At 39.7% G+C, this 27,370-nt stretch overlaps 1 protein-coding gene across 43 annotated transcripts in view; it reads left to right on the top strand.

Moving 5' to 3' along the window:
- The window catches only part of RBFOX1 (RNA binding fox-1 homolog 1), a 1,203,461-nt gene that overhangs the window by 1,048,617 nt on the left and 127,474 nt on the right, over positions 1-27,370 (top strand). For all 43 annotated transcript variants that reach the window (XM_071444294.1, XM_071444285.1, XM_071444280.1 and 40 more), the window contains one exon: positions 25,066-25,308. In XM_071444294.1, coding sequence (XP_071300395.1) covers positions 25,066-25,308 — 243 coding nt within the window. The remainder of the gene's footprint in view (positions 1-25,065; positions 25,309-27,370) is intronic.

Raw genomic sequence — 27,370 nt, 5'->3', positions numbered from 1 at the left:
CATGGAGATTGTGTGAACATGACATTGCTCACTGTGTTATGCTTCCTTCAACACTGATAAAGAAGTGTGTCTAATTAGCCACAGTGTTTAAATAGGATATTTTCAATTATTGATACTTAAAGCTGATATAAAGCATTAAATGTTGTTGTTATACCTTTCTACATTAGGAATAATGGAAAGAAATGGAAAGTCTGGCTATTTCCTGTAGGCAAGGTGAGAAAAGCATCTTTCAGAACCCATTAAAAATCCCACCTAGTTGTTTTTGTGCCTATACAGCTTTAATTATTGTTAATTTTTCTAGGTACCACATGTTTATTTAAGACTGATTTTTTTGGTTCAGTAGTCCAGTCTGTACCAGCATTAGCCTCCAGATCTCAACAGCAGCCTGTTTATTCTGATCTAGCTTGCCTGACTGATTCCCCAAAGATAAAATTCACTAAGTGAACTTGACAGATTCCAGGCTGTCTCCATATGGCAGGGATTGGGCTGCAGCTTCTGAAGCTGCCTGGGATTTCAAAGCTGCTCTCACCTTATTAAGATGGCAGCAGTTACATGCAAGGCAAGTTCACAGGGCTTGTTTTAATTCTTGTGGTTTCTGCTTGGGACCAATCCATATCATTTTCTGTGCATGTGAATTAGAGCAGGACCAGAAGGATGACTTTCTTTTTCCAAATGGTGCTTACACCAGCAAGGGATCAGGACTGAAAATCAGTCTCAGTTGTTGACAGTTTTTAAGAGGAGTTTAAGTTCAGCAGGTGCTAAATGGACCAGACCACAAGAGATTTCTGAACAAAAGTGATGAAATACTGTGAATCTATTTGTTACTGGGTCTTTCTTCCCTTTGGCCTTTGTGTACTGTCACTTACCTGTTGTTTGGGTTTGGGCTGTTAACAAAATAGTTTTATTGTGTTATATGAAAAATATCAAACCTGTATTCTGGCAATATCAAAATATTGAGCTGAATTGCAAGGAGCATTTTTGAGAATGCAGACCAGCTGAGGATCTTTCTGTACACATTTAAATCTGTGTGTGCAGACAGCCATAATCTGTCACGATTAGGGGTTCACACGAAAGGGGTTCTCTCAGACTGACTCAATGCTAGTGAAAGAATGCAGTGCTGGAAACACATGAAGTCTTAGTACTTGTCATTTTAGAAAACCTTAGATTGATTCTTTGATTGTAATTTTTTTGAGTGAGTTCACAGGACTAAAATAATTTACTCTGGTAGGTTTAAGCAGACCATTCTTAAAATCACAACATTAGAAAAAGAGGAATTTAGAAAATGTAGACCAAGTATTGTAGGGTGTTAGTGCTTGTTTATGAAATGCAGGCACTGCAAACAACAATTCAGTAAGAAATGACTTTAAATTAGTGTTGTTGTGTTGGGTTTGTTGCAGTTGTACTTTTCTAAGAAAATGAAAGTAGAAGTTGAGGTTTCCCTGATTATTCCTGTTCCTGACTGTCATTATTTCTCAGCAGCATGTGGGTACCTGAAAGAGAGATCAAAAATGAGTAACCTTTCTAAATTTCCTCTGTCCTTTTCATAGTCCCAAAGGGACTAGAAGTGATCTGATGTGAAAATTAAAAAAAAAAAAAAAAAAAGAGAGAAAAAGCTCCAAACTTTTGGGAGTTAAGTTTTGTATTTAAATTTATAGAAGCTGTGTTGACTAGGATAAGCAGTGGTGTGTCATTGTATCTCCCTATGGATTTTGTTGTTTCTTTTAGAAATAGTGTGTGGTTTTATTGCTTGGTTTTGGTGGTTTTTTCACAGATATCAATTTTAGATTTGGGGGTTCAGTTATGTAGATGAACTGGGGTTTTCTGGTTATTTGTGGTTCTTGTCCTTGCATCCCTTTCATAACAGAAAGTGAGGCTCTCGCTTGGGAGCCTTTAATCAAGAGCTGTATTCCTCCCTTTTCCAGAAAGAGAAGCTCTTGAGGTACCCTGTTCAGCATCTTCACAATTCCCATTTATCTGGAGCTATGTGAACCTCTTTCTGAAAACTCATTTTTCTCTCAGACACGTTACATGTTTAGAATCATTTGTGTCATTTGTAATTTTTTTAATCTTCAGTCAATTTGCATTTAGCTGTAGATTAGTTTGAGGCAATGACTCCCTCTTTATTTGCTTTCTGAGGCAGTTTCTTTCTGTATTGTATAATGTAGACTTGTGCCAAATAATCCCAGTAGTATTTGAACTGGGAACAACAGGCTTTACCTCATTACTGCTCCTCACCACATTTGTTGTGCTCTTATGGGCACATGTGTAAGAAATGTCAACTGAGTCATTATTGGGGTGGATGTTCTTCCAGCAGGTGTTTCAAAGGCAAAATTTCAAGTCTGAACAAAAAGAGACCAAATTCCCAGTCAAGAATTGATAATAAGGAAATGGGTGAGCCCTTTCTCTTTGATCTAGTGCAGTTCTCTTTGTTGCCACCCCTGTGTCCTGCTGCAGGTACATGAAAGCAGTTTGGCAGCCAAACTGCTGCACCAGGCAGGGTTAGTGTGCAGGGACTGCCTTTGAGATGGAGCCTTTCATGTTCTGCTTCTGCATAAAAAGGCAGGTGGGTTTGATTTTTAACAATACACCAGCATCATGTTGTTTAATCTGCTACAAAACCCAGACATCTGCAGATACATGCAGTGCCTCTTCCAGACTCAGGTTTTATTTTGCCCAAACCTATTTTAGATTTAAACTCCACAGAGGTGCCCTTTATTTTCCCCCATGTCTTTTCTGTGTCATTGATATGAATCACTTGATTGTTGTACATCTCTCATGTTTGTGAAGCGAGCATCTTTTTTATTTTTCATTTTCCGTTGTAGGTAGTAGGAATTCCTAATGCCACTGACATGAGAGTAAATTGAAATCCATTAATTGACTGAACAATTAAACAGCTTCTCTGCTAAACCTGGATGTTAATGGCCATGGAATGGCATGAAATGAAATGATCAGAGCAGGCAGCTGAAGCTCACTCTGTAAACATCTAGGCCGGAGTGCAGCAGTCTGTGTTTACAGCAGGGCTGGCAGAGGGAGAGGTGTGAGTGCTCATCTGCACCAAGGCACAGTCTGAGTCTAAGCTGCTCAGAGGGAAGTTTGAAGTTTCATTTATTTATTTCTTTCTTCATTATTTTATTTATTTTCCATCAAATCTTATGAGTTATCTTGGCACTTAAAAGATGGCAGGGTTATACTGGGCTTGAACTGGTGCTGGCACTGCTCAGCAGAAAGAAAAACACACAAGAGGTCTTCAGCACCTCCAGGTTAATTTGGAAAATGCCATCTGACTACAGCTTGGAGAATTTTTTTAATCTTTCTAGGAAGGTTGTTTGAGTTTGAGGTGGCTTTGTTTGTTTGTTTTACCTGCCTGTGAATTTTTTGTGAGATAGTCATAATAAGAAATAGAATAGGTTGGTCACTTTAGATAACCCAGATTGCCACCTGTTTTTAACATTTCATTCCCCTGCTTTTTTTCCATTATATGGTATTTTTAGAACATGGTAGGTTAAAATATCAATTGGTTTACATTCATTCATTTAACACCGAACTGAAGGTGGTGCATCTTTTATGCAATAATGACATATCAAATATGTATGAAAATGTAAGGAGCTCTTTAGGAACACAGAACACACTGGTTTAGGTGATTGTTTACTTTATTGCCACTGTTTGTGAATGAAGTTACCTACAAACATTACTTTGCCCATAATAAAGGAGGAGGAGACAGAAACAGTTCTGTATTTTAGGACGGCCTAACTTGTGTGTGAACTACAAAATAAAGAGGCTTTACAATAGATATTGTTTAGGATTATTTGAAAGCTGAGGTTCATGGTGCAGGAAAGTTACCTACAAACATTACTTTACACATAGTAATGAGGAGACAGAAATATTTCTGTATTTTAGGATGGCCTAACCTGTGTCTGAACTGAAAAATAAGTTTTACAGTAGATATTTAGGATTATTTGAAAGCTGAAGTTCATGGTGCAGGAAAGGAGCTTCCCAAGTCATGCTAACATGTTCATTTTAGTGAAATTATTTCAGAGTTGTGCAAGTCTATATTGGCAGAGTTAGGACAGCACCACAAAGGAACCCCAGGAAATAAACAAACCCCCATTGTTAATTCAAAAATTGACAGGGAGTCAATGATAGCTGCTTTAGTAGCAGGAATGGTTTGCTAAATTTAGGATTAAGGGACCTGAGGATGCTGATTCAGTGTTTGTTTCCCAGAGGAGCCAAAGCCCAGCAGGTTTGTGCTGTCCCAGCGTGTCCAGGCTGCAGGGAGGGGGAGCAGGAGCTGGTGCTGCTCTGCTGGCACTGCTGTGCCCAGGCTGCAGAGGCAGGGCTGGCACTGCCCCACTCCTGCTCCCAAATCCTCCCCATCAAACAAACCACAGAGGAGTGGAGCACGCTGGGGACCCATGAAAACGGCAGAAACCTCCCTGGAATCTGTGCAGCTGCTGGGTGATTGCATCCTGCAAAGAGAGGCCTGGGAACAGCCATGACCAGTTTTTGAGGCGTGGGGACAATGGCTCATTTCCCAGCCAGGAGCCTGAGTCTGGCTGCTCAGCTCAGTTTTCAAGGAACAGGGCAGCTCCATGGCCTGCTTCAAAATGGCTCTTGTTTGAAAAAACCAAGCTTTCATGTTGGCTTCTGCTGAGGAATTTTTTGTGGGCTAGTCATCTCAGTTTGGTCCAAACTGGAAATTTGCTCTTCCAGGCTGGTCAGGAGCTGGATTTACACATTTGTGGAGAGCAGAGCATTGGAAACATGCTCTGTGCACAAGAAACTTGCCCAGGTTGCCTTCTGTTTTACATTTTTACTTCACTTTTCTGAGGAGATATTAACAAAACAGTTGACTATATTTAGAATGCTAATGGCAGTCAAGCTACGTCAAAAGAGGGATCTATTATTACATTGACAGAATGTCAGTGCAGAAATCAGCTAGAACTTGTTCTGCATGTCATTAGCTGGAAAAATCACATGCAAATTTTTAACATTGATCAAAATTCCATTTCTCACTGATTTTTTGCTGTGTTAGACCTAGGACAGAATAAGAAATTTTTCTTGGGTGTATTTTAGTACACAACAAAAATTGCAGCGCTCAAAGCCCGTTTTTACCTCATGATAGTTTATGCATTCATTCCTCCCTTGGAAATTATGTTTACTTAAATTAGTGAAAGCTGGGTGAGGTCTTTTTACATTTAAAAGAGATTTCCCACATATCTGTCTTTGATTGTCACATCCTTCAGTGTGCTTGTCCAAATCCTACCCACATGCCGCTATGCAGATGAGGCACTCCCACATAGGGAATGTTCTGCACAGAAATCATGGAACGCCTAAGCAGCTTCTCTTTCTTTTTAAGAAATAGACTCCTAAAAACTATTCTAAAGACAGCACAATTCTGCCCACCAGCTGAGGATAATGTAGGGGTGCCTTTAAAAGATATTGTTATATAAGCTGATAGAAGAAAAAGGAAAAAAAAAAAATGAAGCAAAAATGGCGAAGTTTTGCTGCAGCTTTAGAAAAGTTGCCAGCTGCCTGAGATGGCAGAATAAACTAGTTTAATGCACTTAAGCTATATTCTATTTAAGTCAAAAAACTGACACAGATTTAGCTGGCAAACCTCTCCATCCTTGACTGAAGAAAACTGCAATGATAAGACCAGGGTAAGATTCATTTGCTCTTAATTCTTTTCTGAAGCCTCAGCCATCCTTCCATGGCTGGTGAGGACTCTTTGCTCAGGAGCAGCAGGGCTGGTGTGCTGGCTGTGCCTTGCTTTGCACTTGAACCCAGCTTGAATTTGCTTTCCAGATGAGAAAAGGGAGCTCTGCTCTGTTGGCCAGCGCCAGGGCTGCCCCTGCAGCTCCTCCCCACCTTCACTGCTCCCTGCCCCGCGGTTCCTTTGCTGTCTTCTCATGAAGTCTCTTGCCAATTTTTTTTTTTCTTCTTTTTTTTTCTTTGCAAGTGCTTTTTGTGTCCTGTTTGGGGAGCAGCTTTGGCTCAGAGTGAGCTCCAGGAGCTCCTCAATTCCTGCTCACAGTGGGAGGACTCTGTACAGGGGAATTTATAATCCTAGGGGCTATTTGGTGATTGATTTGTGATGACATTTTTACATTTATCTTTATTTTCTACCAAAATTATGTCTTTCTTTTCTATTTTTTTCATTTTTATTTTTTAATTTTTTTTTATCTAACATTGTAGCTCAAACAAATATTTTTAAAACCTTCCTTGTTCTGTTGCAATTTAAACTAAAGCAGACTTTACTTTAGAAGCTGGATTATTTTATGTGTCATATTTTTCTTATATTTTTTCTTATTAGTCAAAATTAATAATGATAAGAGTTTGCTGTTTGATTCTTCATAGTTCAGTGATTGGTTTCCATATGTTGAAATAAGTAACTATTTAAAGCCATCTGTTTCCCTTGGAAGTAAGAGTATTTTCATTAGTGTTCAGCATTTGGCTGATAGTTGAAAAATTAAATTCAGGCAAAGTTTAAGTTGATCTTTCTGGACATTATTCAAACAGAAATGTATGGGTTATTTAAAAAGCTATAGGATTTTTTGATTGATAGTATTTGAGGTGTTTTTTGCATTTGGAAATCACCTAACTCAGATATTAAAAATAAGTGTGATACACAAAACTGAACAAGAAAGCCTCCCCCTAATTAGCTGAGTGGGATGTCAGCCATGTAGGGGCCTTATTTAGGTCTTTTCCTTAAAGGTAAATTTCTCTAATAAGCTACTGGCCAAAAGCAATTTTCTATTTCCATATTATCATCGCCAAAAATTCGGAAAACATTTAGTTTATCACTCAAATCACAAGTTCTGTCTCCTCCTCGCTTTCGCTCACGATAATGTGATTTCTCTGCTAAGTTTTGGAAGCTACAGATATTCTCAGCTTGTTCCTGGGAAAAGCCATAAAATCCCGAGTCAGGTCACTTGGCAGTCAAGTGGAAGAGAAAACTGCTTTTCCACTGTATTGTATTGCTTTGAATTGCAAATGTCTTTGTATTTGCTTCAGGTTTTTGTTTCATTTTGTTTTGTTTTTAATCCTGCTGTTGCACTCTCTGTGTTAGAATCTAAGATTTATATTTCTTTGACTGTTTAATGTTTCCTTTCATCGCCTTCATAAATAGTAATGACTAGCTTATGTATATCCAGGGAAGTAAGGCAAAAAGCCCTTGAGTGTGCCAAGTCTGAAAAAATTTAAATTAGTGTATCAAATGTTAGAAGAAGAGGAATTAAGGCTCTTATCAGCTAACCATAAGCCCAGAATCTTTTAAATTCTAACAATGGTCTGGTGGATGCAGCTAAATCTGCCTTTACGTAAGAAAGACAATAGCAGGAGTGTGGTTCAAAGTTAAAGATTTCACCTGAATAAAAGCTATTTAATATATTGTTCTAAATCCACAGAAAGGCAAGTTTTTATTCCGAGGTGTAGGTCATTTCTGGTAGGGGAATCCCAGACTTTTTAATGAACATGTTTCTCTTTCTCATTTCTAATTAGCTGCAGCACTTTGATTGCAGCATGCCAGCCTTCAACGCTGAGATTTCTGCTGGTAATGAAGCACTCGAGGTGGTATTTAATTAAAGCAGAGTGGTGCTAGCAAAGACCTGAACGCTAATCCTTCTGCATTGCCCAGTGTCCCCTTGTGATTGTGATTGATGAGTTGATTTCTCTTTACAACTTCATTTGCATTGTGTGGCAATACCCGCAGGCAGAGGTGCTGAGCGTTTCTGGATCAGAGCTCCCCATTAGGGCGAGCTAATGTGCTAAATGGGCTAGGGCTGGGCTGGAGAGCTCTCCTAGCTCTTAAGCAACCTATTAAATCCCGGGTTTGTGGTGGGTGATGTGACTCTCCATGTAAATGCTGGTGTTTGTAATACCTTTATCTCTTTTTACCGTGAAAATACATATCCTACCACCCACTACCTGTCCTACCCATTCCCTCTTCTCTTTATCTCAGTTGTTGTGTTAAAATGATCATGTCAGGTAGTGGCTGCTGTGAGGAATGGCTGTGGAGCTATTTTTTTTTTTGATTCATAGATATAAAATAAATTGCAGGATTTTCTTAAACAGATAGGCATATTTTCATCCTTATTGCTAGAACTCTTAGTTTCTGACATTCTAACTCCAGTTTGAAATTTCTGTAATGCAGAACTGTTTCTTGTTTGCCACCAGAAGGTTGTAGCAGGACTATCCAGGCTCCTAATGCTGTCAGTCTGCTTGTCCACAAAGACAGAGCCATCAGCACTCTGCCCTCAGTTCACTGCCCTGTAGAAAGATTAGAAAGTTTAATAAAGTACAGGAGGAGACAAAGGCAATACAGCCAAGTCCCTATTTGGTCCCTATTTTCTACCAATGGTCAGTGTTGATAGTCACATCACTAACAGGGCTCCTCATCATATGTTCCTTGGATGTTATCCCAACCAAGCAGGCATTCTAACACAAGCACATCTATATCAGCTGTTTCACTACTGTGTCTAAGGTTAATTAACAACAGAAACAAAAACTGAATTTTCATAGCAAAGTTACTTTAGCATTATACACAGAGCATCCATTTTAATATTTGCAATGAGCCAATATTATAGTATACATCTGTAACACTGGTGTTCCTGGAGCAGCTCCCATCTGACCAGATCTCCATGTCATGCCCCTGTGAGCATTTCCAACAGAGAATTTCCACCTGAGGAGTGTATTTGCTCTGGCAGCAGAGGAGCCAAGAGTGTCCTGGGCTGGATAAGCAGGAGGGTAACTAGAATATTGACAAAAGTGATTTTCTCCCTTTACCTGGCACTTGTTAAATTGCATCCAAGATATTTGGCCCAGTTTGTGGCTCTCCTGTACCAGAAGGAAGGTGCAGCACAGGCCCCCAGGATGTCCTGGAGGTCAGGGTAAGAGGCTGAGGGAACTGCACTTGCTCAGCCTGGAGAAGGGAAGGCTCCAGTGTGACCCAAGAGCTGCCTTTAGGTGCTCACCAAGGGGGTATCAAGAATGAGCAAATCTCTTCCCAGAGGTGTTTGGTGGGAGGAAAAGAGACAACACCTACTGCAGAACTGCAGTGAGTGGTTATGAAAGAAAGCTTTCCCCATGAGAATAGTTTTGCACTGGAACAGTTTGTCTGGAGAGTTTGCCCAGCCTTTGTCTTTAGTGCTGTGATAAAAATGGGTGTAGTACAGACATGCAAAGCTTCCAAATGCTGTCTGTACCTCCAGGCTCTCCTACACTGCCTTGCTGCCACTGGAGGGGTGGGGTTGGTCCAGCTGCCACTTTCTCTCTTGGCTCTTTAGGGAGTGGGATCCTCTGTCACCCGTTTGTTTTTAGATCAAAGTAGCATTGAGCCCTAACAGAAGGGAAGGAATGCTTTAAATCTATGAAAAATAGCAGCCTTAGGTGTGCACTTGTATAACCTAAAGGGTTACTATTGCTTCTGCTGAGACTTTGGGCAGATTTTTATTTTCTAGTCACTGTTCATCTCTCAGGCCAAGTATTTATTCCTTTTGCAGCCTTTCTTCTCATGTGAGTGAATGTGTTTTTAAGCTAGCAAGGGTATTTGTTTTTCTGAGTTCACAAGTGCAGGCTTTTTTTCAAATCCAGGTATCCCTGCTCACATTTGAACATAAATTGTCAAAATGAGTGGTTCTTGCAAATACAGTATTTCTTGCATATTTTCCTTATTACCAATCAAGGGATATTCTTGCATATTGTCCTTCCCTTGTTTTCCACAAGTCTGCTGTTAAATGGAGGGAGTGCCCACACAGATCATTGCAGGAATGACTGTGGAACTTCAAGAAGCTCCAGCTGGATACTCACAGTCTCCTGGTTGAGACAGAATAAATATGTTACCAGAATTTGTGTATTTCACTGGAGAACTGGGTTGCATACACTGAACCATTTTTAGGGTCCAAAAAGCCAAACCAGCTGATTGTGCAGATCCATGTAAGGAACTTCCAAATTTCCTTTGCCCTTGCAGAGGGTGACATGTTGGTCATTGTTGTTTCTTTGATCATCACCTGACTGCAAAGTGCAGTATATTCCTAAAAACTGCCCACATCCCAAAATCTGATCCACCAGTGTCTCAGGAAATAGATGAGTCTTGCTGCATCATTGCTGTGCTTCTGCTGCACTGCTCTTGCTCACATCTGGGGCTTAGAGTTCAAAACATGCAACAATTTCTGCCAAGCAAAACCACTGATACATGAAACAAAAAATGCATTCAGCAGAGCGTCTTCATGGGCCATACCTATCTCCTAAAAGTGAAATGCAACTTGTGCAGCCTGTGCAAATCTCCCTGTTGCTGCCAAATAGCTTCAGGGCTTTGCCATTTACAGCAGCAAAAATTGGGGCTTTTATTTGAGTGTAAAAGTTTGGATTTACTGAATTTCTAAACCTGGTGAGCTCATTCAAGGGAAAGGATCTCCTTGTTTGAAACCCAGCTCTCTGTGTCTGCTTGGTCTGGTTGCTTTCTTGAAAACATCTAAAATTCCTCTTTTCTTCCACAGTCACTGAGAAATTGGTACTTTCTTTAGGGAGACAGTTTGGTTCTCAGAGGTGATCCTGCACAATGAAGTTTTCTGAGAAGTAGAAGTTTCATACATGAAAAAAGAGATTAGATAATTATTTATGAATGTTGGCATCTCTTCTACTACTGCTTTCCAGAAACCTGTTCTGAATTGAGCTGACAATGTTAGCTGGATTAAATAGACTGAAAATGCAAACATACCTCTAAGTATCTTCACCCATTTCTGATGATTTTTATATTTATGGCAGATATTTTTTTTCTTTTTTCTCCTGAAAGCATATGTAAAAGCTAGTTTTCATCTAAATTCCATGTTTTGTTCTTTTTTTTTTTCTTTGAGGTCCCAGTTAACATAGAACTGACTAATGGTGCATACCTGGCAGATACAGGTGTAGAGGGTTTTGTTAGGGTGGATTCATTATTCCTGTCTAACACTAAAGTCATTTGTATTTCAAAACCCAGTGCTATTTGGGAATGAACCATGGGTAAGTTTTCAATAAAACTTGCCTGAAATTGTTCTTAAAAAAACCACAAAAAAACCCAAACAAAACCGACACAACAACCAGAGATTATTTTAAAAACTTGCAGATCTGCAAGTTACACTGTTGTGGAGTTTGTTGGCATCAGGAATTTGCATTGCTGAAGGGAAAGCTCCTCTGAGCTTCTGCACTGACTCCTGAGTGCTCTGCTTTTAGTCTGAAATTATTTGCCTTTTTGTTTTGTGTAATTCTATTAAAACTCTGTTCACCTCAGGCAATGGGAACCCCCATTCAGGTGGGCTCTGTGGCTCAGGGTGTGTAGGAGCTTGCTAATTTGTTTATTTATTTTTAACTGGTGTTTTAACTGCAAAGGTGCAAGGATATTGCTCTTTGAGATTCACAGGATGGAAGATGTTAACAAGAAAGTTCTAGCAGCAAACCATGCTCTTAAATTTCTGGTTTATGTTTGTAAGAAATGGAAATGAAAATAGCTTAAATTGTCAAAAACCAAGAAAGGGAGAAAATGGGATTAAAACCAGGGTAGCTTCACCCTTGCTCTCACTTTTCTGCATAGAGCAATAGAGGCATTTGCAATGTGCACTGCTTGAATTGTTTGAATTGATGTCATATTCTCTGTTTAATTGGAGATATTTTATATCATAATTTGTTGGCTTCTGAAGCATGTGAGAGGCCTTGAATTCTGGTTGTTTAACTGGTGCTCAATCTGTGTTACTAAAATGAAGTTAAAACAATAATTTGAAAATTTGATTTCATAATCCTTATTAATAAACAACATGTTCAGATTAATTTACTATGCTTCATAAGTCTCCATTGAATTTGGTTCTTAGTTTGATACCATGAGCACATATATGTGTGTGTGACATTAAAATTTAATTTAGTGTGCATTGCTTTTCTTAATTGATGCTGTTAGTCACTGCAGACCTCTTTACTGGAGGATTTAAATTTCCATTTTGACCTTTTATTAACTGAATCTAGCTGATTTGATTTTTTTAAATTTTTTCCCCCTACTATTCTTTAGAACTGTTGGCAGGGGAGATATTAATAGCTGTAGAATTAGGAGTCTATTTTAAACATGGAACACTTTTATAATACATGAAGCCAACCAAGGAGCAGTGAAGCCTTAGTGGTTATTTACACAATAAATATATGTATTTATAGATATACTATATGAGTATAAGTTAATATACTTACCCTTTCATCAAGACCAACAAATGGATATTTCCTAGGCTGTGTCAAGTTCAAAAATATATTTTGGATCAATTGGCTACAATGGTATCTGGAATAAATGAGAGCAGATGAAAAAGGACTTTAACTATACCAGCCCTGTGGCCTGATTCTGTTCAGAACAGCTCCAAAATTACATGGGATATTTTGCATCCCAGTTAAGATACATGTGGAGATCATGCCTTGCTTCCATTCAGTAGCTCAGGCAGGATTAATGTGTTCCCCTGTAAAACAGATAACATTCTGTATCTACTCTGCTCTCAATTGCTGCAGTAAATGCTAAAGGGGAGACTCAGCTTGGTGTGGGCAGGTGTAGACAGAGGAAGTAGTAAAGAAGGACAACATGAAGAAGAGGGAGGGGGAAAAGGAAGGTTTAAAATATTGGGAAAAGGGAATCAGGATCTGGATGAGAAGAGAGGAGAATTCACTAAAAGGCTTGGCAAAATAGACCTGCTGAATGTGTAGAGGTGAGTTGTGCCTTTTAGGTCCCTATTTTGGATCCTGAATTTTATCCATCCAGTCTTCATGTATTCTGAGGTGGACTGAGTCTGCCTAAGTGCATGCCTGACACATGTGTCACTTCACAGTTTTGATTGCTTTCCCAGAATTCAATTCACATTTCAAAGTTTTTGTTGTATTTAGTCTCTGGCAGCTGAAAGCTGGTTTGTTTCTGATGGATTATATAGTGATGATTTTTGGTGTTGTTCAGATAAGCCATTAAACATATGTAGAAAAAGTGCATTTCAGTAAAAAGCTATCCAGTATTGCATTGCTCAGACACCTTTTCCAGAACACAGTCCTTCACATCCCTGATTCTAAATCTGACAAAAATCAGCAAGCATTAGTGAGCACATAGGTTATTGTTTCTTTTTAAATGTGTTTTTTACACATTTAAAAGCAGATGATGATATTGCTTTACTCTCAGGAAAATTAGCAACACTTAAAATTAGAACTAATTGCTGTTCCAAGGAAAATGCCTTTGCTGTTACATGGGAGAATGTCAGTAATTGGCAGGACACACGATGCTGTCACCATGAGTTCAGACATATTGCTGTGCATTAAAATGACAGTGGAATAGATCAGCTTGAGGATATAATACATAGCAAAATTGTTCTACACAGCTATCAGAATATTAAATTAAAGGAAAAGGCTTCGTAAAGTCTCATATAATCCCTCTTGGCATGGGCATATGAGCAGGTATTCAACTTTTTTCCTTTAAGTACACTGATATGATTAAATTTAACTTGACACAAGTGATGTACTGTACCATGTGATTGTAATATTTAAAAGAAAACCACTTTTCTGATTGAATACCTACTCACTATCAATTGCTGTGTAGCAGCATCTAATCAGAATTTCTTCTGCAGCTAAAATGCAAAAGCATTTGCTGCGTTCTCCATCTCGCTGGGTGCGCACTCAGCAAACGCAGAACTGCCTCAATATTTTTTGCTATCTTATTTAATCTAATGTTCTACTATAAAAGCCAGCCAGTTCCCATTGATTAGAAACAGTTTCCAGGCTATAACTTTTCTCTCCCAGAAGTGGTGTGTGTATTTTCACTAATTCTGGAGCCTGGATGCTGTGGCTGCTGTCCAGGCCCCTGCACTGTGCAAACACAAACACTGCTGGATGTGCTTGCTGTAGATTAGCCATATGCTTCTGCTTGACATGCCAGAGCTTCTCTCAGTGCTCTTACAGGTTTGGAAATGCCTCTCCTTCCACCACCCCTTCCTCACAAAATAAAACTGTAAACCAGGAAAGGTGGTTTTCATCCAGTCCCACAATATACGCTATTTTAAAATAATGTATTGTTCCAAACCATGTTTTTCAAGCTGACCAGGGTTATGCACCTGTAGCACAGGCAGAGACCAGCTTTGCAGCAAGATTTACTGGCACATGAGTATGTTCAGTCTTGTGAAGAAGGTTCAGTAGTAAAATAAATCTCCCAAGGAGATGTGCAGGGAGAGGCCATGTAGATTTGAGACCAGTTTTAGTCTCTGTTCTGGGGGACTGTGGAAATGAAGGTACAGGGACAAAATTGGCTATTCCTTTCATAGTAACAGAAGCTTTTTGAGACCAGTTTTAGTCTCTGTTCTGGGGGACTGTGGAAATGAAGGTACAGGGACAAAATTGGCTATTCCTTTCATAGTAACAGAAGCTTTTTAGAGATTTGACATACAACTTGCCAGTCAGAATAGTCAGTGAAAGTCTTTCCTTTGCTATGGGAACCATTGAAGGATTTTGTTCATTAGCTCCATAACTGGAGATTCCTTATAGCACACTATTAATAGATTTTTGTTTGTTTTAGGCAGTTGTGACATTCTGCACTGCTTAGAAATATATTTTGCTTTGCATAAACACAGTGCCTTTTTTGTCTCCTTGTTGAGAAGGTCTTTACCTTCCCTCAGTGCTGTGCCTTAGGTTGCTGATGACAAACACTGTTGGATAAACAGTTCCTTGGTAATGCTACAACAGCATCTTAACATAAACATCCACTGAAGTATGCAAATGATCTCAGTGATAAACAAGCATAGCAAAGTGTGGCTGAGGCAGGAAGCCAAGCTGTCTGTTCCTTGTGCCCAATGATATTTTGATTGTCATTTTAATCTTAGGAGTAAATAACATCAGCGATCATGTTCCATCATTTCATTTCAGTGCCAAAAAAATGAGTGCTGCTTTAAATGGCATTAAACAAGATGGCATTGCTGTGGTAGCTGGTCATTGCAGCTCAGGTCATCCATGTTCCATTGTAAATAACAAAATGGTGGAAATCTTAAACAGAGACTGGAAACAGACATTCTTTGAAAGCAATGTTAAATAGTTAATGTCTAGATTTTTTTTTTCATGAAAGAGCCTTTCTTGTCACCTTTAACATCTTTGAATTAAGAATGTCTTACTTCCAGCTAGGCTGGACTAAAAAACCTTCTCATTTTTGTTCTCAAGTACCTGAGCAATACTTCTGTGGTTCTCTTTTGTTGCCAAGCCTTGACTCCATCACTTCCAAGCTCACATTTTGTGTCTGTCTTCAATAACCTCCTTCATAGCCATGTAAACCTGCTAAGTATCTTCTTTCCTAATGGATGGTTTGTTCCTGGATGCTGAAGTTCTCTTTAATTGACATCTCAATCAGGCAGCTACCTTGCACTTTTTCCTCTCTTGGGTAAACCTTAGGGATTTCTTCTAAGGGTAAACCTTCTTAACTTTTCCCTGGATATGCTGAAGTCTCTTTTTCTGAAGCCCAGTTTTATAACTCTGCTGCTGACTTTCCTGGTCTTCCTCCAAATTCCCAAAGTCAGTCATGTCATTGTCTTTATGGAGCTTACCACATAAATGAAACTCTTAAATTTACCTGGTTTAAGCAAAGTAAAACAAAACAAACCAGCTTGTGTTTGATCATTTGGCACAGTTTTGCAGGAATTTTTGTCATTTAACCTGGCTCATTCTGGCTTTCAAACCCACCCTGTATCCAAATAGCTGAGCAGGGATGATCTGTCAGCTTTGCTGCTTAAGGCAGCTTTGGCATTGCATGCTCATTTCCCTCCCTAGCTGCCTGTGTTCCGTGTTTTATTTCAGGTGAGTCAAGTAATGGGCTCCCATTTGTGCTACTGTATCACACACCATGGATGAACGTGGCTGTTGTGGTGCTGCCCTAGGAAATGATTCACTGTGAGGGATTATGAAATGTCCCCTTTGCTTTCTGAGGCTCCATCAGAGCTCAGCAGTGAAAGATTGTGACCTGGTTTAAAGAGGTCACCTAAAGTGTCCAGTTTAGAGAGGTGGCACTGGCAGTTCCAGCTCCACCGAGTGCTTGGGGGTGGCTCTGCTCACTCTGGTGCAGCCACTTCACCTTTGTGAAGCACATGAAGGTCTGCAAGGGTCTCCAGCCCCATTTCTTGTTCTGTGTATAATCCTTGTGGCACTCTTCACTCGTCCTGCCAGTGTTTAGTTTATCTATCACCATCTCATCACTAATTAGGCAGCATGAAACTCTGATCCCGTTCTCTCTGGCACAAATGGCTTTCAGGAATGCTTTTTCAGCAGGTGGCTGTAGCTTCACCACCTTCTGAGGCTGACAGATCAGATTGGGTAAATATTTCACTCTATTCTATGCTATGTCCATTGCAAAGCCAACTGAAACTCTGGATGAGGTGGCATCTCTAAATTGGGAATAATTTGGTGACAACTTTTAGTATCAATGAGATTCAATTGCTCCATTTAGGCGCTTTTAAGAACCAGCTGTAGCCAGTCCCAATCTCCTGAAAAATGTAGTCAGGTTTTTTTGGAGTAAACTGGAATTGAGGTGTTGAATTCTGCTTACAGCAAATCTTTAATGCATAATTTTAGCTATGTTATAAGAACTCATCAGATTTCTAGAAATGATCTATTAAAAACTGTTTACCTGCAACTGGTTTTGGATTTGATTGTGCTCAATTTTCTCTGCAGACTCCAAACCTTTGCAGAGTTCAATCTTTTACCACTGAGGTGTCATTTAGAGAAGCTTTTTGACTCAAATTCTGGAAATACCTATGTCTGTGTGTGGGTTACAAGGCAGGAACTGTCTCAGTGGAATCCAGAAGAACGGGTTACAAAGCACAATGCAGAGTTGTGTCTGCAGCAGACACAGTCTTGCTGCATAAGCATGGTTTGTCACCTGGGTTAGTATGTCCCATACCTTCAGTGTTACAGTAAAGAAAAAAAAAAGGTTTTTTTTTTAAATCACTTTATTAGAAAAATAAGAAAATGGATGTACAATCCAGCTTTAAACGGTGGCAGTGGTTTTCAATAAATTAATCTTTGAAATAAATTGTATTTCGGAAGGAAAAATGCAGATAAAATTAGAAAACTTATATGGCTGTAGTTACTGCTTTAGAGGTCATGCAGAAGGTGGAGAAAACTACTCCTTTCTATGGAGATGTAAGGCAGTGTTCCTCTACATCTGCTGAGATGGGTCATGTTTGGCAGAAAATGAAAACGTGCCGTAGTTCACAGCATTAAATTAAATCATTTGTGAAGCTGGTCTTGCCTGCACTGTAAGAATTGCCACTTCCATACTGCTCTGGCTGTGGATTAAACAAATGCAAACATATTTTTCTAAGGAAACATTGCAAATACATCTCAAAGAACTCAAACATTGTTTCTTGAGGATGGAAATAGGCTAGAAGTTGTAACTAGTCTCTTCCTTCTCAGTAAATCCTTTATGAAGAAAGACATCAAATAGGATAAAAGTATAAAATCCATTTTGAAGCTATTCTGCTACTGTTGAAACCACATGGAATCACAGAATGATTCAGATTGAAAGGGAACTTCAGAAGCCATCTAATCCCAATATCCCTTTTAAATCAGGGGTAACTACACAGATTAGGTTGCTCAGGGACTTTTAGAGTTCAGGTTTGAAATTCTCCTCTCTGAGCAGCATTTTCCTGAGCTTAACTTCCCTCACATTCATTATCTTATTCTTGGGAGCTAACCAGAATTTCCCTTTTGGCAACTTTGAGCTGTTGCTCCTTGTTCTGTCACTCTGTACCTGCGGGTCCCGTCCCTGTAACCTTGGGTTAAGTGGAAGAAGATGCAATTAAGGTGTCTGAGCCCTCCCTTCTGCAGGCCATGCTGAAGCAGCTGCCTCAGCCTCTGGCATGTGCTCCAGCCCTGCAGCTGCCCTGGCAAGCCACCACTGAACTCCCAAACACATCTCCTGTCCTGAGGCGCTCCAGGATGGTGCTCCAGATGCTCTCCCGAGTGCTGTGCAGGGAGGAAGGATCCCTTTCCTCACCTCCCTGCCCACCCTTTGCTAGTGCAGCCTGCAGAGCAGTTGGCATTGGCTGCCAGGAAGGCAGAGCACTGCTTTGGACCCAGCTCTGCTCGCCAGGATGTCACTGTAGGACACGGAAGAACACGAGCGCACACCGCTGCTCTCAAGGTGAAGAAGAAAAAAGGAAGTTTAATATCTGATTCCAACATTTATAGCTTTCCAAAAGTGCCAGTGGATTGGAGGGTGACAGTGCCGCCTCTCCAATGACACTGCAAAAACCAACAGTCCATCAAATTTCTCCTCCTCCATAAAAGAATGCAAAACAATGAGTTATTACAGAAAGTGTGTGAGACACTTGACATATGTCTTTTGTGAAGATCAGTTGAACAGTTTTGGACCTGGTCTTGATGCCCAAGGGCTGGAAATCATAGCTGGGTTAAACTTCTAAATGTTGACTGCTACCCCCTTTAAAATCCTATATTCCAGATGGCTTTTCATGTACCTTTTATATTAATAATCCAACTCCTTTTTTTGCCCTCTTTCCCTTCTGTTTGGGTACAAGGATGCTGCATCATCATCAGTATGCTCTAGTAAAAGCATAACACAAATGAGGTGGAGTTTCCTCTACTGACTTGTGGGTAATGATGAGATCCTTTAAAGTCTTATCTTAAGACTTTTCTTAGGAAGTTGTAAGAATCAATTCTCGTTGTAGATGCACCAGATTTCTTCAGAGTGTCTTGCTGTATGGCTCTTAAGGCCATTTTAGAGAGTTGTTTTTCAAATGTGATGTAAAAATTGTTTCCAAGGGAAATATTGTTTGATGGAATACAGGATTGAGCTGCAGTTGGGACAACCTTAAGGGTCAGAGTTGGAGAAAGTGAGGGAGAGGAAGAAATCTTAAAAAGAAAGATTTAGGTGTTAATGTGGAAGCAAAACAAATCAGTGTGGCAGAGTCGTGTGCACTTGGGCCACTGGAAACAACAGGATAAAGATTTGCCATGTAGGATAAGGAAAGCTCTGGCAATAAATGACAGCATCACAAAGGCAGTAGAAAGCTTCAGCAGCTGGAAGGAGTGAAGGTGCTGGAGGGAAGCCTTTCTCCATGTGTAGTGGTGTGTCCATAGCATTATGTGAATTCAGGCTAAGTTTTGGCAAGTGCTTTGCTGCTTTCAGGGAAATCTAAGTAAATGTTCTTTGCAGGCTGTCGGGAGGTTTCAGGTGCTGAAATTCTTTTCTGTACCTCAGGCGCTGACACAGAGTGAACTTGTCACTATCAAACACACATGCAGCAGTCACAAGAGCACAGACTGTTATTGGAATACAGAATTTAATATGTAAGAAAGACCAAAAGTAAATGTTCCTCTTCAGTGGGAGAAATGAAATGGTACTTTTGTGCTAAGGTAGCAAAGAAATTCTCTTTTGCTTACTTATTGTTATCTTTTCCCCCTGTGCTCTCTGAAAAAAAGTTATTTTGCAGTATCGGTCTTACTTTTGAAAGCTGAGTTTGGCTTTGCCCTGAACCTTCCAAAAAAGAGAGGTGGCTGGAGCATTCATTTTGTGTGATTGCAGAAGCAAATGATGCGAGTCAAGTGGCCTGGTCAGATAATTAAGCTACAACAGAGAAAGCTCTCAGAGTCAGTCAGTTGTGATTATCAGTTCGGTGTGGTTGGATGTCTGATTCCTTCTGAAAAATCTGAAGTGGCTGCTTTTATTATCATTAATTGGGGAGTGCCAGCAACAAACCTAGAAGAATTACACTGCTACTTTAAAGAATTCCAATATATTTCAGTTGGAATATAAGATTAATGATGAATTGATGACTGTTTGTTGCTCTGCCCACCCCTTTGAATTGGAAGGTTTGTTAGAATAATTCCAGTGTTACGTGTCTGCCCTGCTTCTGAACCCTGATATCTGTAGGCAGTCTGCAGCAGAGTGGCAATAAATGTGTATTCTTTGGGGCTGTCTGAATCTCTTTAGTTTGTTTTTTTTTGAAAATTATTTTTCTTTCCTTTATTTCTTTAGATAGAAGTTCAATCATTTTGAAGCTATCTCTGGAGCATCTAGAAAAGTTCCTTTAACAGTGAAGCATTAGGTTGCTTAAAGTGGCTCACAGAACTAAACCTTGGTAGCACTTCTGAAATATTTCCCCTGCTAAGCGAGAGGGATGTCACGAAATAAAACAAAAAAGGAAACAATATTTCTTTTGAATGGAAGGATAAAGTAGATTTAATCTAAACCAGGCTAGCTCAGTATCAAAGGTTTGCTCGTGGTGTTCAGCAATTTTAAAATCAGAACCTTATTGGTTTTAACTCTGCCACATGGAGGAGGAATTAATCCCATGGAAATGCACATGGAAATGCACATGGTAGCTATCCCAAATCCAGAGCCCTGGACGTTCAGGGTGTTTTGGGTCTCTGGATACAGCCGTGTTAATTTTAAAACAAAAACCTCCAGCTTCCGGCAACTTCCACAGTAGCATTTCCAATGTTTTTTAAACAGCTATTAATGCAGTCAAGCTGTGTTTTTTTCCTCCTTCTCTGTGCAATCATCTGCTCAGTGGTGCACTCCAGCAGCAGTAGCAGGAGCCAGAGGAGTGGCCTGCTGTGATTGATGGGGCGCGGCCCCCGCTGCAGGAGCCCCATCTGGATCAGGCTTTGGGAGCACCGGGATGTGGGGAGGGAGGGAGGGCAGAGAGCCCCATCTGGATCAGCCTTTGGGAGGGCAGAGAGCCCTGCATGGGCTCCCCCTGCCTCAGCACCCCGAGTCCCTCACCCCTGCTCTGCTCACACGCCCCCAGCCTGCACTGATGCTCCCCTTGGGCAGACGCTGCATGGCCTGGGAGCAGAGCAGCTGCTAAGTTTATGGAGAATAGAGGCAGCACCATGGTACAGCAGGTATTTTCACTTTTATTTTCACTTTTATTTTCACTTTTATTTTCACTTTTATTTTCACTTTTATTTTCACTAGAAACTCTTGGTTTTTAGGCAAGCCAGGGCTGTTCTTATAAGCAGCTGCACCACTGCATGCAAGGCTTCTAAGCTGTGTTTTGGTGCTTCAATCTGAAGGAGGGCCAGCTATGGGGAATCGTGTTTTTGATAGATGTAACTGAGCCCTTAGAACCAGCAGGTTTGCAGAGAAATGTTGCATTTTTCTTCTTTGTTTCTGTGCCCTGAGGATACGATGCAGTTTGGCTCATTTAACTACAGTACAGGAGGCTTTCTCTAAATGTGAACTATCTCTTGCCAAAGAAACAAAATGCACCAAATGGAAAATAGAGAAAAACAAACAATAAACTGTGAGTTCGACTTCAAAATGCAGGCAAGCAAAAAGGTTTTCATTGAATACATTTTTATGCTGCAAATGTGTTTTTAAGAAAAAGAAACACTGCCTAAGAAATGTTTTCTCTGCTCTCTCCTTTGTCTACAAACATAACATGCTTGCCTTATTATGTTTTGACACTTTTTATACATTTCTTAATTATGAAATCTTTTCAGAGGAGGAGATGCTGAAAAGTCATCTGAGATAGTAGCAGCAGTTTAAATTCTAAGCTTTTCTTCAAATGGGATAATATGGATGAAATAGGAGAATCTTTACTTACCTACATCGTTGGAATCCTTTTTTTTTTTTTTGTTCTTTAGAGTTCAACATTTAACCAGAAAGCAATAAATTTGATTTTATACACTGCCACGTAAAGCATATTTTTCAGTTGAAATGTGGTTTTCATTAAGACTCGGGCCAGAACATTGAGCAGAGCCTGACTGTCTGCCATCCTTTGTTCTCCTTGCTGTTGCCAACAACCACTTTTTTAAAAAAACCATGCACAAAGTGAGCATTAAGGGGTCATTTAATCTTAAAGATACTTGGAACTGAGTCTGAAGGGACAACTTCTGTTCAGCCTCTCCTGCCTGGGTGGGGTTAAGCCGTGCCTGTGTACTGTCATACACAGATTTGAAATTACCCCAGTACCTGAGTTCATGGGCTAATTTAGGATCAATATTTCCTCTTGCTTTTAGGGTTATTTCATATTTTCAACTTAATGCATTAGAATTTATTATTTCTTTCATTCATTTCAGTTCACTGTATTTTAAAGAGCACAATAAAGGAACATTTTAGCTGATTCTATTTAAAGAATTTTTGGTTCCTTAAAATCTATTTGAGTGTATCTCATGTGTAGTCTGAGGTTTCCATCAACCCCACGTAGACACAAATGTGTGATAGCTGACACTTCATTGTTCTTGACAGAAATTAGTATTTTGAACAATTTGCTTTGGCTATTATTAACTGAGTAAATAGTAAAGAACTTGTTTAAGCATACGTGTTTTTATATTACATTGCAATACCTTGTCTGTAGAATTAATTATGAATAATAAATTCACACTAATTTCAAAGGCTAGGAAAGGCTTCAGTAGTCACTTATTTTAAGGGATGAACATCTCAGATTTATTGTCACTATCATTTTAAACTTAGGGCCTGCAGTAGCATGTGCAAGTTTAATTTCTTTAATGTCCCATCTTCCAACAATTAAATGAACCTGCAGAGCCTGCACTGATAATCTTGCCTGTCAGTTTTCTGCTGGGTTTCTTCAATGGCAAGGCTGTAAATCTCTGAATATGCAAAAAGAAGATAAATCCCTGACCCTTCGTTGTTTACTTATTAATGGGGTCTCAGTTATTAATAAGCGAGGCAGACCTCAGCTGAACAGGTCTAATGGAAGAGGCAGAAGAGTCTCAGCACTGTGGAGGTTCTGAAATTGCCAGTGCAATTTGCCATTTTCTGATAAATCTAAAAAGTTTGGAGTTGCTGGTAAAAATAATGGAAAAGTTCAACCCTCTTAATTAAATATGAGCTGTAATTAGCACTAGGTGTGGATGCTTTGAATATTAATTAGGGTCCTCATGGAACTGCTGTCAAGGTTAATGAGAAACAGTGGGGGTCTCAGCAACATCTGGTTTAGGGCTGGAGGTGGTACAAAACCCTTTGGATGAAATGCACCTGGACATCACCCCCTGGTCCCTCTGATGCCATTGCTGCTCTTTTTTACCAGCTGCTGGCTCTGGTGTCGTGTTCAGCATCAGATGGGAAGGAATGGCTTAAGGACCAGCATTAACCAGCTCCTGTGCTTCAAAACCAGCACAGTGAAAATGCTTATAGAGGCAGAATCTGGATTTGCTTTTGTTCCTTCTTCCCCCTTGCTCAAGTCCCTCCTGAAACAGCTCATTAAAAAATTTAAGGTTGGCTGCCTCCCACACAAGTTTTAAAAGTACTTCTTTAACATTTAATGAATGTCTCTGGTGTAATCCAGTCATTCCTGGGTTTTGCTTCAGCTGGATTTAAAATTTTTTTTTTAATAGTGAAAATATTAGGTAAAAGAAATAAGAAAGGAGCTTGACCATTTTAATATTAGAGGGTAAAAGTACACATTTGCAAGAGGTTTTAACCTCCACAGAAATTTAACAGGGCCAGTTTCAGTGCAGCTTTAACCTTGCTGAGATTGTAGATACACAAACAAATCTCAGTGACTTAACCCTGTGAAGTCAGTAAATGACAATGGTTTTCTGCTAAGGATGGATGAATGAAGCAATGGAAACCACTTGCTCAAGGCCATACATTAAACCAGCAGCAATGATGGGATTAAAATTAGAGAGGATTTGATTGCTAATATAAAGTTCTAATTTTTTCAGACACACAGAGTGCCTCTTACAAAGGACAATTCAGTTTTCTCTTTTAATCTGTCGAGTACCAAGACTTAACTCCTGTGTGAATTCTTAAAAGCTCTTGAGTTTAGGATGAGTTCAGGTCAGAGAGCTGATGTCTGAATGAGCTGAAATTGGCTGTAAATGCCCTTAAGTACAAAGTGCAGAAGAATGTCTTTTATTCATCCACCCTATTTTAAATTGGGAAATCAAGGACTGATGAGTAGGAATAAAATACCTGCAATAGTTTTGGGCAGGTGCTTGTACATGTGTTGGTGGGAGAATGATGGAGTAGCTTGAAAGGTAATTAAATTTTAATTGTGCATTTTTATATTCCTTGCTTATTAGTGGGATAATTTTATTTTGTATATTAGTTTATCTGAGGTTGGGGTAGTCCCTGCACTAATGGCCTCTAATTGTATCTCAGGCAAAATCTCATTCTGGACATTTTTTTATATAGGTTCAGAAAGATTGTAGTATACATTTCCTCCTCTAGAATTATTTTTGGTGTGGGGAAAACATTTAGTCAGAAGTTTTTTAATTGCTAAATTAACAGGTTTGGCTCTTCTTTATAATATCACATGGAAATATGCATCTCTCTATAAAGATGAGGGTAGTGTTATTAATGCTATAGGCTAATTGTGATATGAAATGAAATACTGCTGTCTTCAAATGTAAAACTTTTAAAGTTCTTAAATCTATTTCTCTTGATATAGAATTATTTTTTAATGTTATTTAAAGTTTTGAACTGATGCACTTGCAGATTCAAATACTTAATATTATAACTAGATCTCATTACTATTTTGCATTTGTGGCCTGCAATGGCTCAATGAAGGGTATCTCAAAGTATTCTGAATATCTCAGGGCATTATTGCACATAGTTATTTTTAGTGTTTGTTAACAGTATGCACCCAAATTGTGCACAGCCTCTATTGTGTTCTGTAATTGGTCAGTCAGAGTGATCACAGACTGGGGGCTGAGCTTAGCCCAGCTCTGTGCTGGCACTTGTGCTCAGGAACCTTTGGAATGAACTGGCTCTGTCCCTCTTCCTTGTCTGAGTTGTTGAGCCATCATTAGTGCAGGCAGCTTTCACTGACCTTTCCTGCCTAAAGACTAGTCCACAATTATCCAGGGAGCAGCAGATTTGTTTGTCTAATAACAACATTTAATAGGGTTAGCAGGATGCATTTAATGCAGATAAGAAATATCCTCCTCAAGAAGCAGCCACTGTGCCCTTTTCAGGCCAGGATGCTCTCTGCGTTACGGGTTCAGGGCCTTCGCTTATTTTAGCTCATGCCACATTTCTTCCGTTGTTTATTATTATTATTATTATTATTATTATTATTATTATTATTATTATTACTATTTTCCCTTTGGTTTCCACAGGGTAATCAGGAAGCTACAGCACCTCCTGACACAATGGCCCAGCCTTATGCCTCAGCGCAGTTTGCTCCACCTCAGAACGGTATCCCTGCAGAATACACAGCCCCACATCCGCATCCAGCTCCAGACTACCCAGGCCAAAGCACTGTTCCAGAGCACACGTTAAACATGTACCCTCCTGCTCAGACACACTCTGAACAGAGTGCAGCTGACACAAATGCACAAACTGTCTCCGGCACAGCCACAGTAAGTCAAGGTTACTGCTCTTTCTGAAGCTCTGTGTTTTGTGTGTGTTTATCAAGAACGTTTTTCCCTTGACACGCTTCGTTTGCGTCAGGCTTAGGCACCCTGTTAATGTTGAAAGTCTGTCAGAGTTTGCTGTTCAACCTGGGGAATGTGTTTTGCTGGTTTTGGAGCTTCTTAATAAGTGTTGGAGCTTTGTAGAACCTGGAATTTCATTTTCAACGGCGTTAGACAAAATGATTAATAGCCAGCCCATGAATCACAGCATAAATTTTAATTAAGTCCAATATGGAAAAACATTGCACATGAGTGTTTGTAGGCATTCATTTGCTGGGCCAAAGAAAGCAACCAAAAAACCCTAACCAGACTCATTTGATTATTTTTATGACCTCTGTGTTTTCGACACAAGCAGTTTTAATAAAAGTATTACTTGAATGGTCCTGTACAAAATTTACTGTGTGAATTAGTATTGTGAAGAGCATGTCTGCAGTATTGTATTTTCTAGAGAGCTTGTTTGTTCAGCCATTACCCAAGTTGTGTGTGGATCTGTGCTAAACAGAGCAGAAATGATAGACTTTCCGTCTATTTGATTTATATGTGAAGTTCTGAAGTGTCATGAATTATGCAAAAGGCTCCTTGGATGGCTCTACCTTGTAATTTAAGTCACAAATTTCACACACTGATAGTTTAGTGTTTCTGTCTTAATTCTAGAGTGGGACCCAATATATCCAGTGCCAGGAGCTGGCAGGTCTCTGAGCCATCAGCCAGCCCCTGGTGTTACGTGTGCAGGATGGGGCACAGAACAGGCAGTGCTGGAAACATCTCCTGGCTGCCCTCATCCTTGCCTCAGCCATTCTCCCTGCCTCAGCTTACCTCCCCTTCCTTCCTGGCTCGTGTCCAGCCTAAAAGGTCTCATGCATTAGGGCAGGAGGAAAAGGAAAGCACATTCTCTTAAATGAGCTCTGCAAATTTATGTTTATTGGCATGCCACTTATTTCTTTGTATGGGTTGTGCAAGAAAGGAAAGCAATACCAAAGGCACCAAAGAATATTCCTTGCTATTATAACAGAGAAATCCTTGTGAATTAATTACATATTTTTGTGGTTTATGCAGTAAAATGTTTTTGTTTTTTTTTTTTTTTTCTAACTTGGTAACTTTTTATTGCCCTGAGTTTCTCTTTTCTCCAGTACTGGGAGAAAGTTTAAATTGAAGAGCATCCTATTTGCTGCTATCTCATAGCATTCTTTGCAGCTCTACTGTGTTTCCTCTTATCCATCTCTTTCCTAAGTTAAATTCCTGTCTCCTTCTAGCTTTTAAAACTTGCTTCCATAATCATTTTTTATTGTTGTCTAACTTTTGTCAAATACCACTGTCACTGGTTTAGAGCAGGAATCCTAAGCTGAATATATACTCCAGAAGAGATTGGATATTGACTAAAAAGATAAAATTTCCTACTGTACCTTTTTTTGTTCTGTTCTGTTCTCTGATTTTGCTTGGTTTTTGTGACCACTGCTGCAACTTGAACAATCCCCTGTGATGGCCAGCTCAGCCTTTTCATGTTTTGAAACTGTTTCTGTTCAGTCCTGAAGTGAAATCCTGACAGAGCTAAAATCAATGGTAAAAGACCCGTCGATGGGAGTGGGACAGGAGCTCATCCCTCATCATTTATTGCTTTCAATTGATTGTGTTTCCTCACCCCGTTTTGATTTTTCAGTTTGAAGAAATGTCACTCACTTTATCAGAGAAGTCAGGGATGTGTTTTCCCAACATTTTCCATAGCAAAGGCTGGTGAAAAGACACAGTCTGGATTGTCTGCAATGCCCTTATCTTCTTCAGGTGCTCTATTCAATCCCAGCTCTAGCAAATCCAATGATTCCCTGCTTCTGATATGCAAATAGGCTTTATTGTTATTTGGTTTTGTGTCCTTTGCTATCTGCTCTTACTTGCTTTTTGCTTTCCTAGTATCCAGCTTGTATTTTACCTGTCAGACACCTTTTCCCTTCTGTTTCCCCTTGGAGTGAATTGCCATTCTCTGCAGGATAACACTTCAATTCCACCAACCTGT

The sequence above is a fragment of the Agelaius tricolor genome, unplaced genomic scaffold (assembly GCF_023055355.1).
Source record: "Agelaius tricolor isolate 1412-34295 unplaced genomic scaffold, bAgeTri1.0.p SCAF_19, whole genome shotgun sequence".
NCBI classification, from domain to species: Eukaryota; Metazoa; Chordata; class Aves; order Passeriformes; family Icteridae; genus Agelaius; species Agelaius tricolor.
Note: the sequence above shows the minus strand (reverse complement) of the source record. Positions and strands in the feature narration are given on the sequence as shown.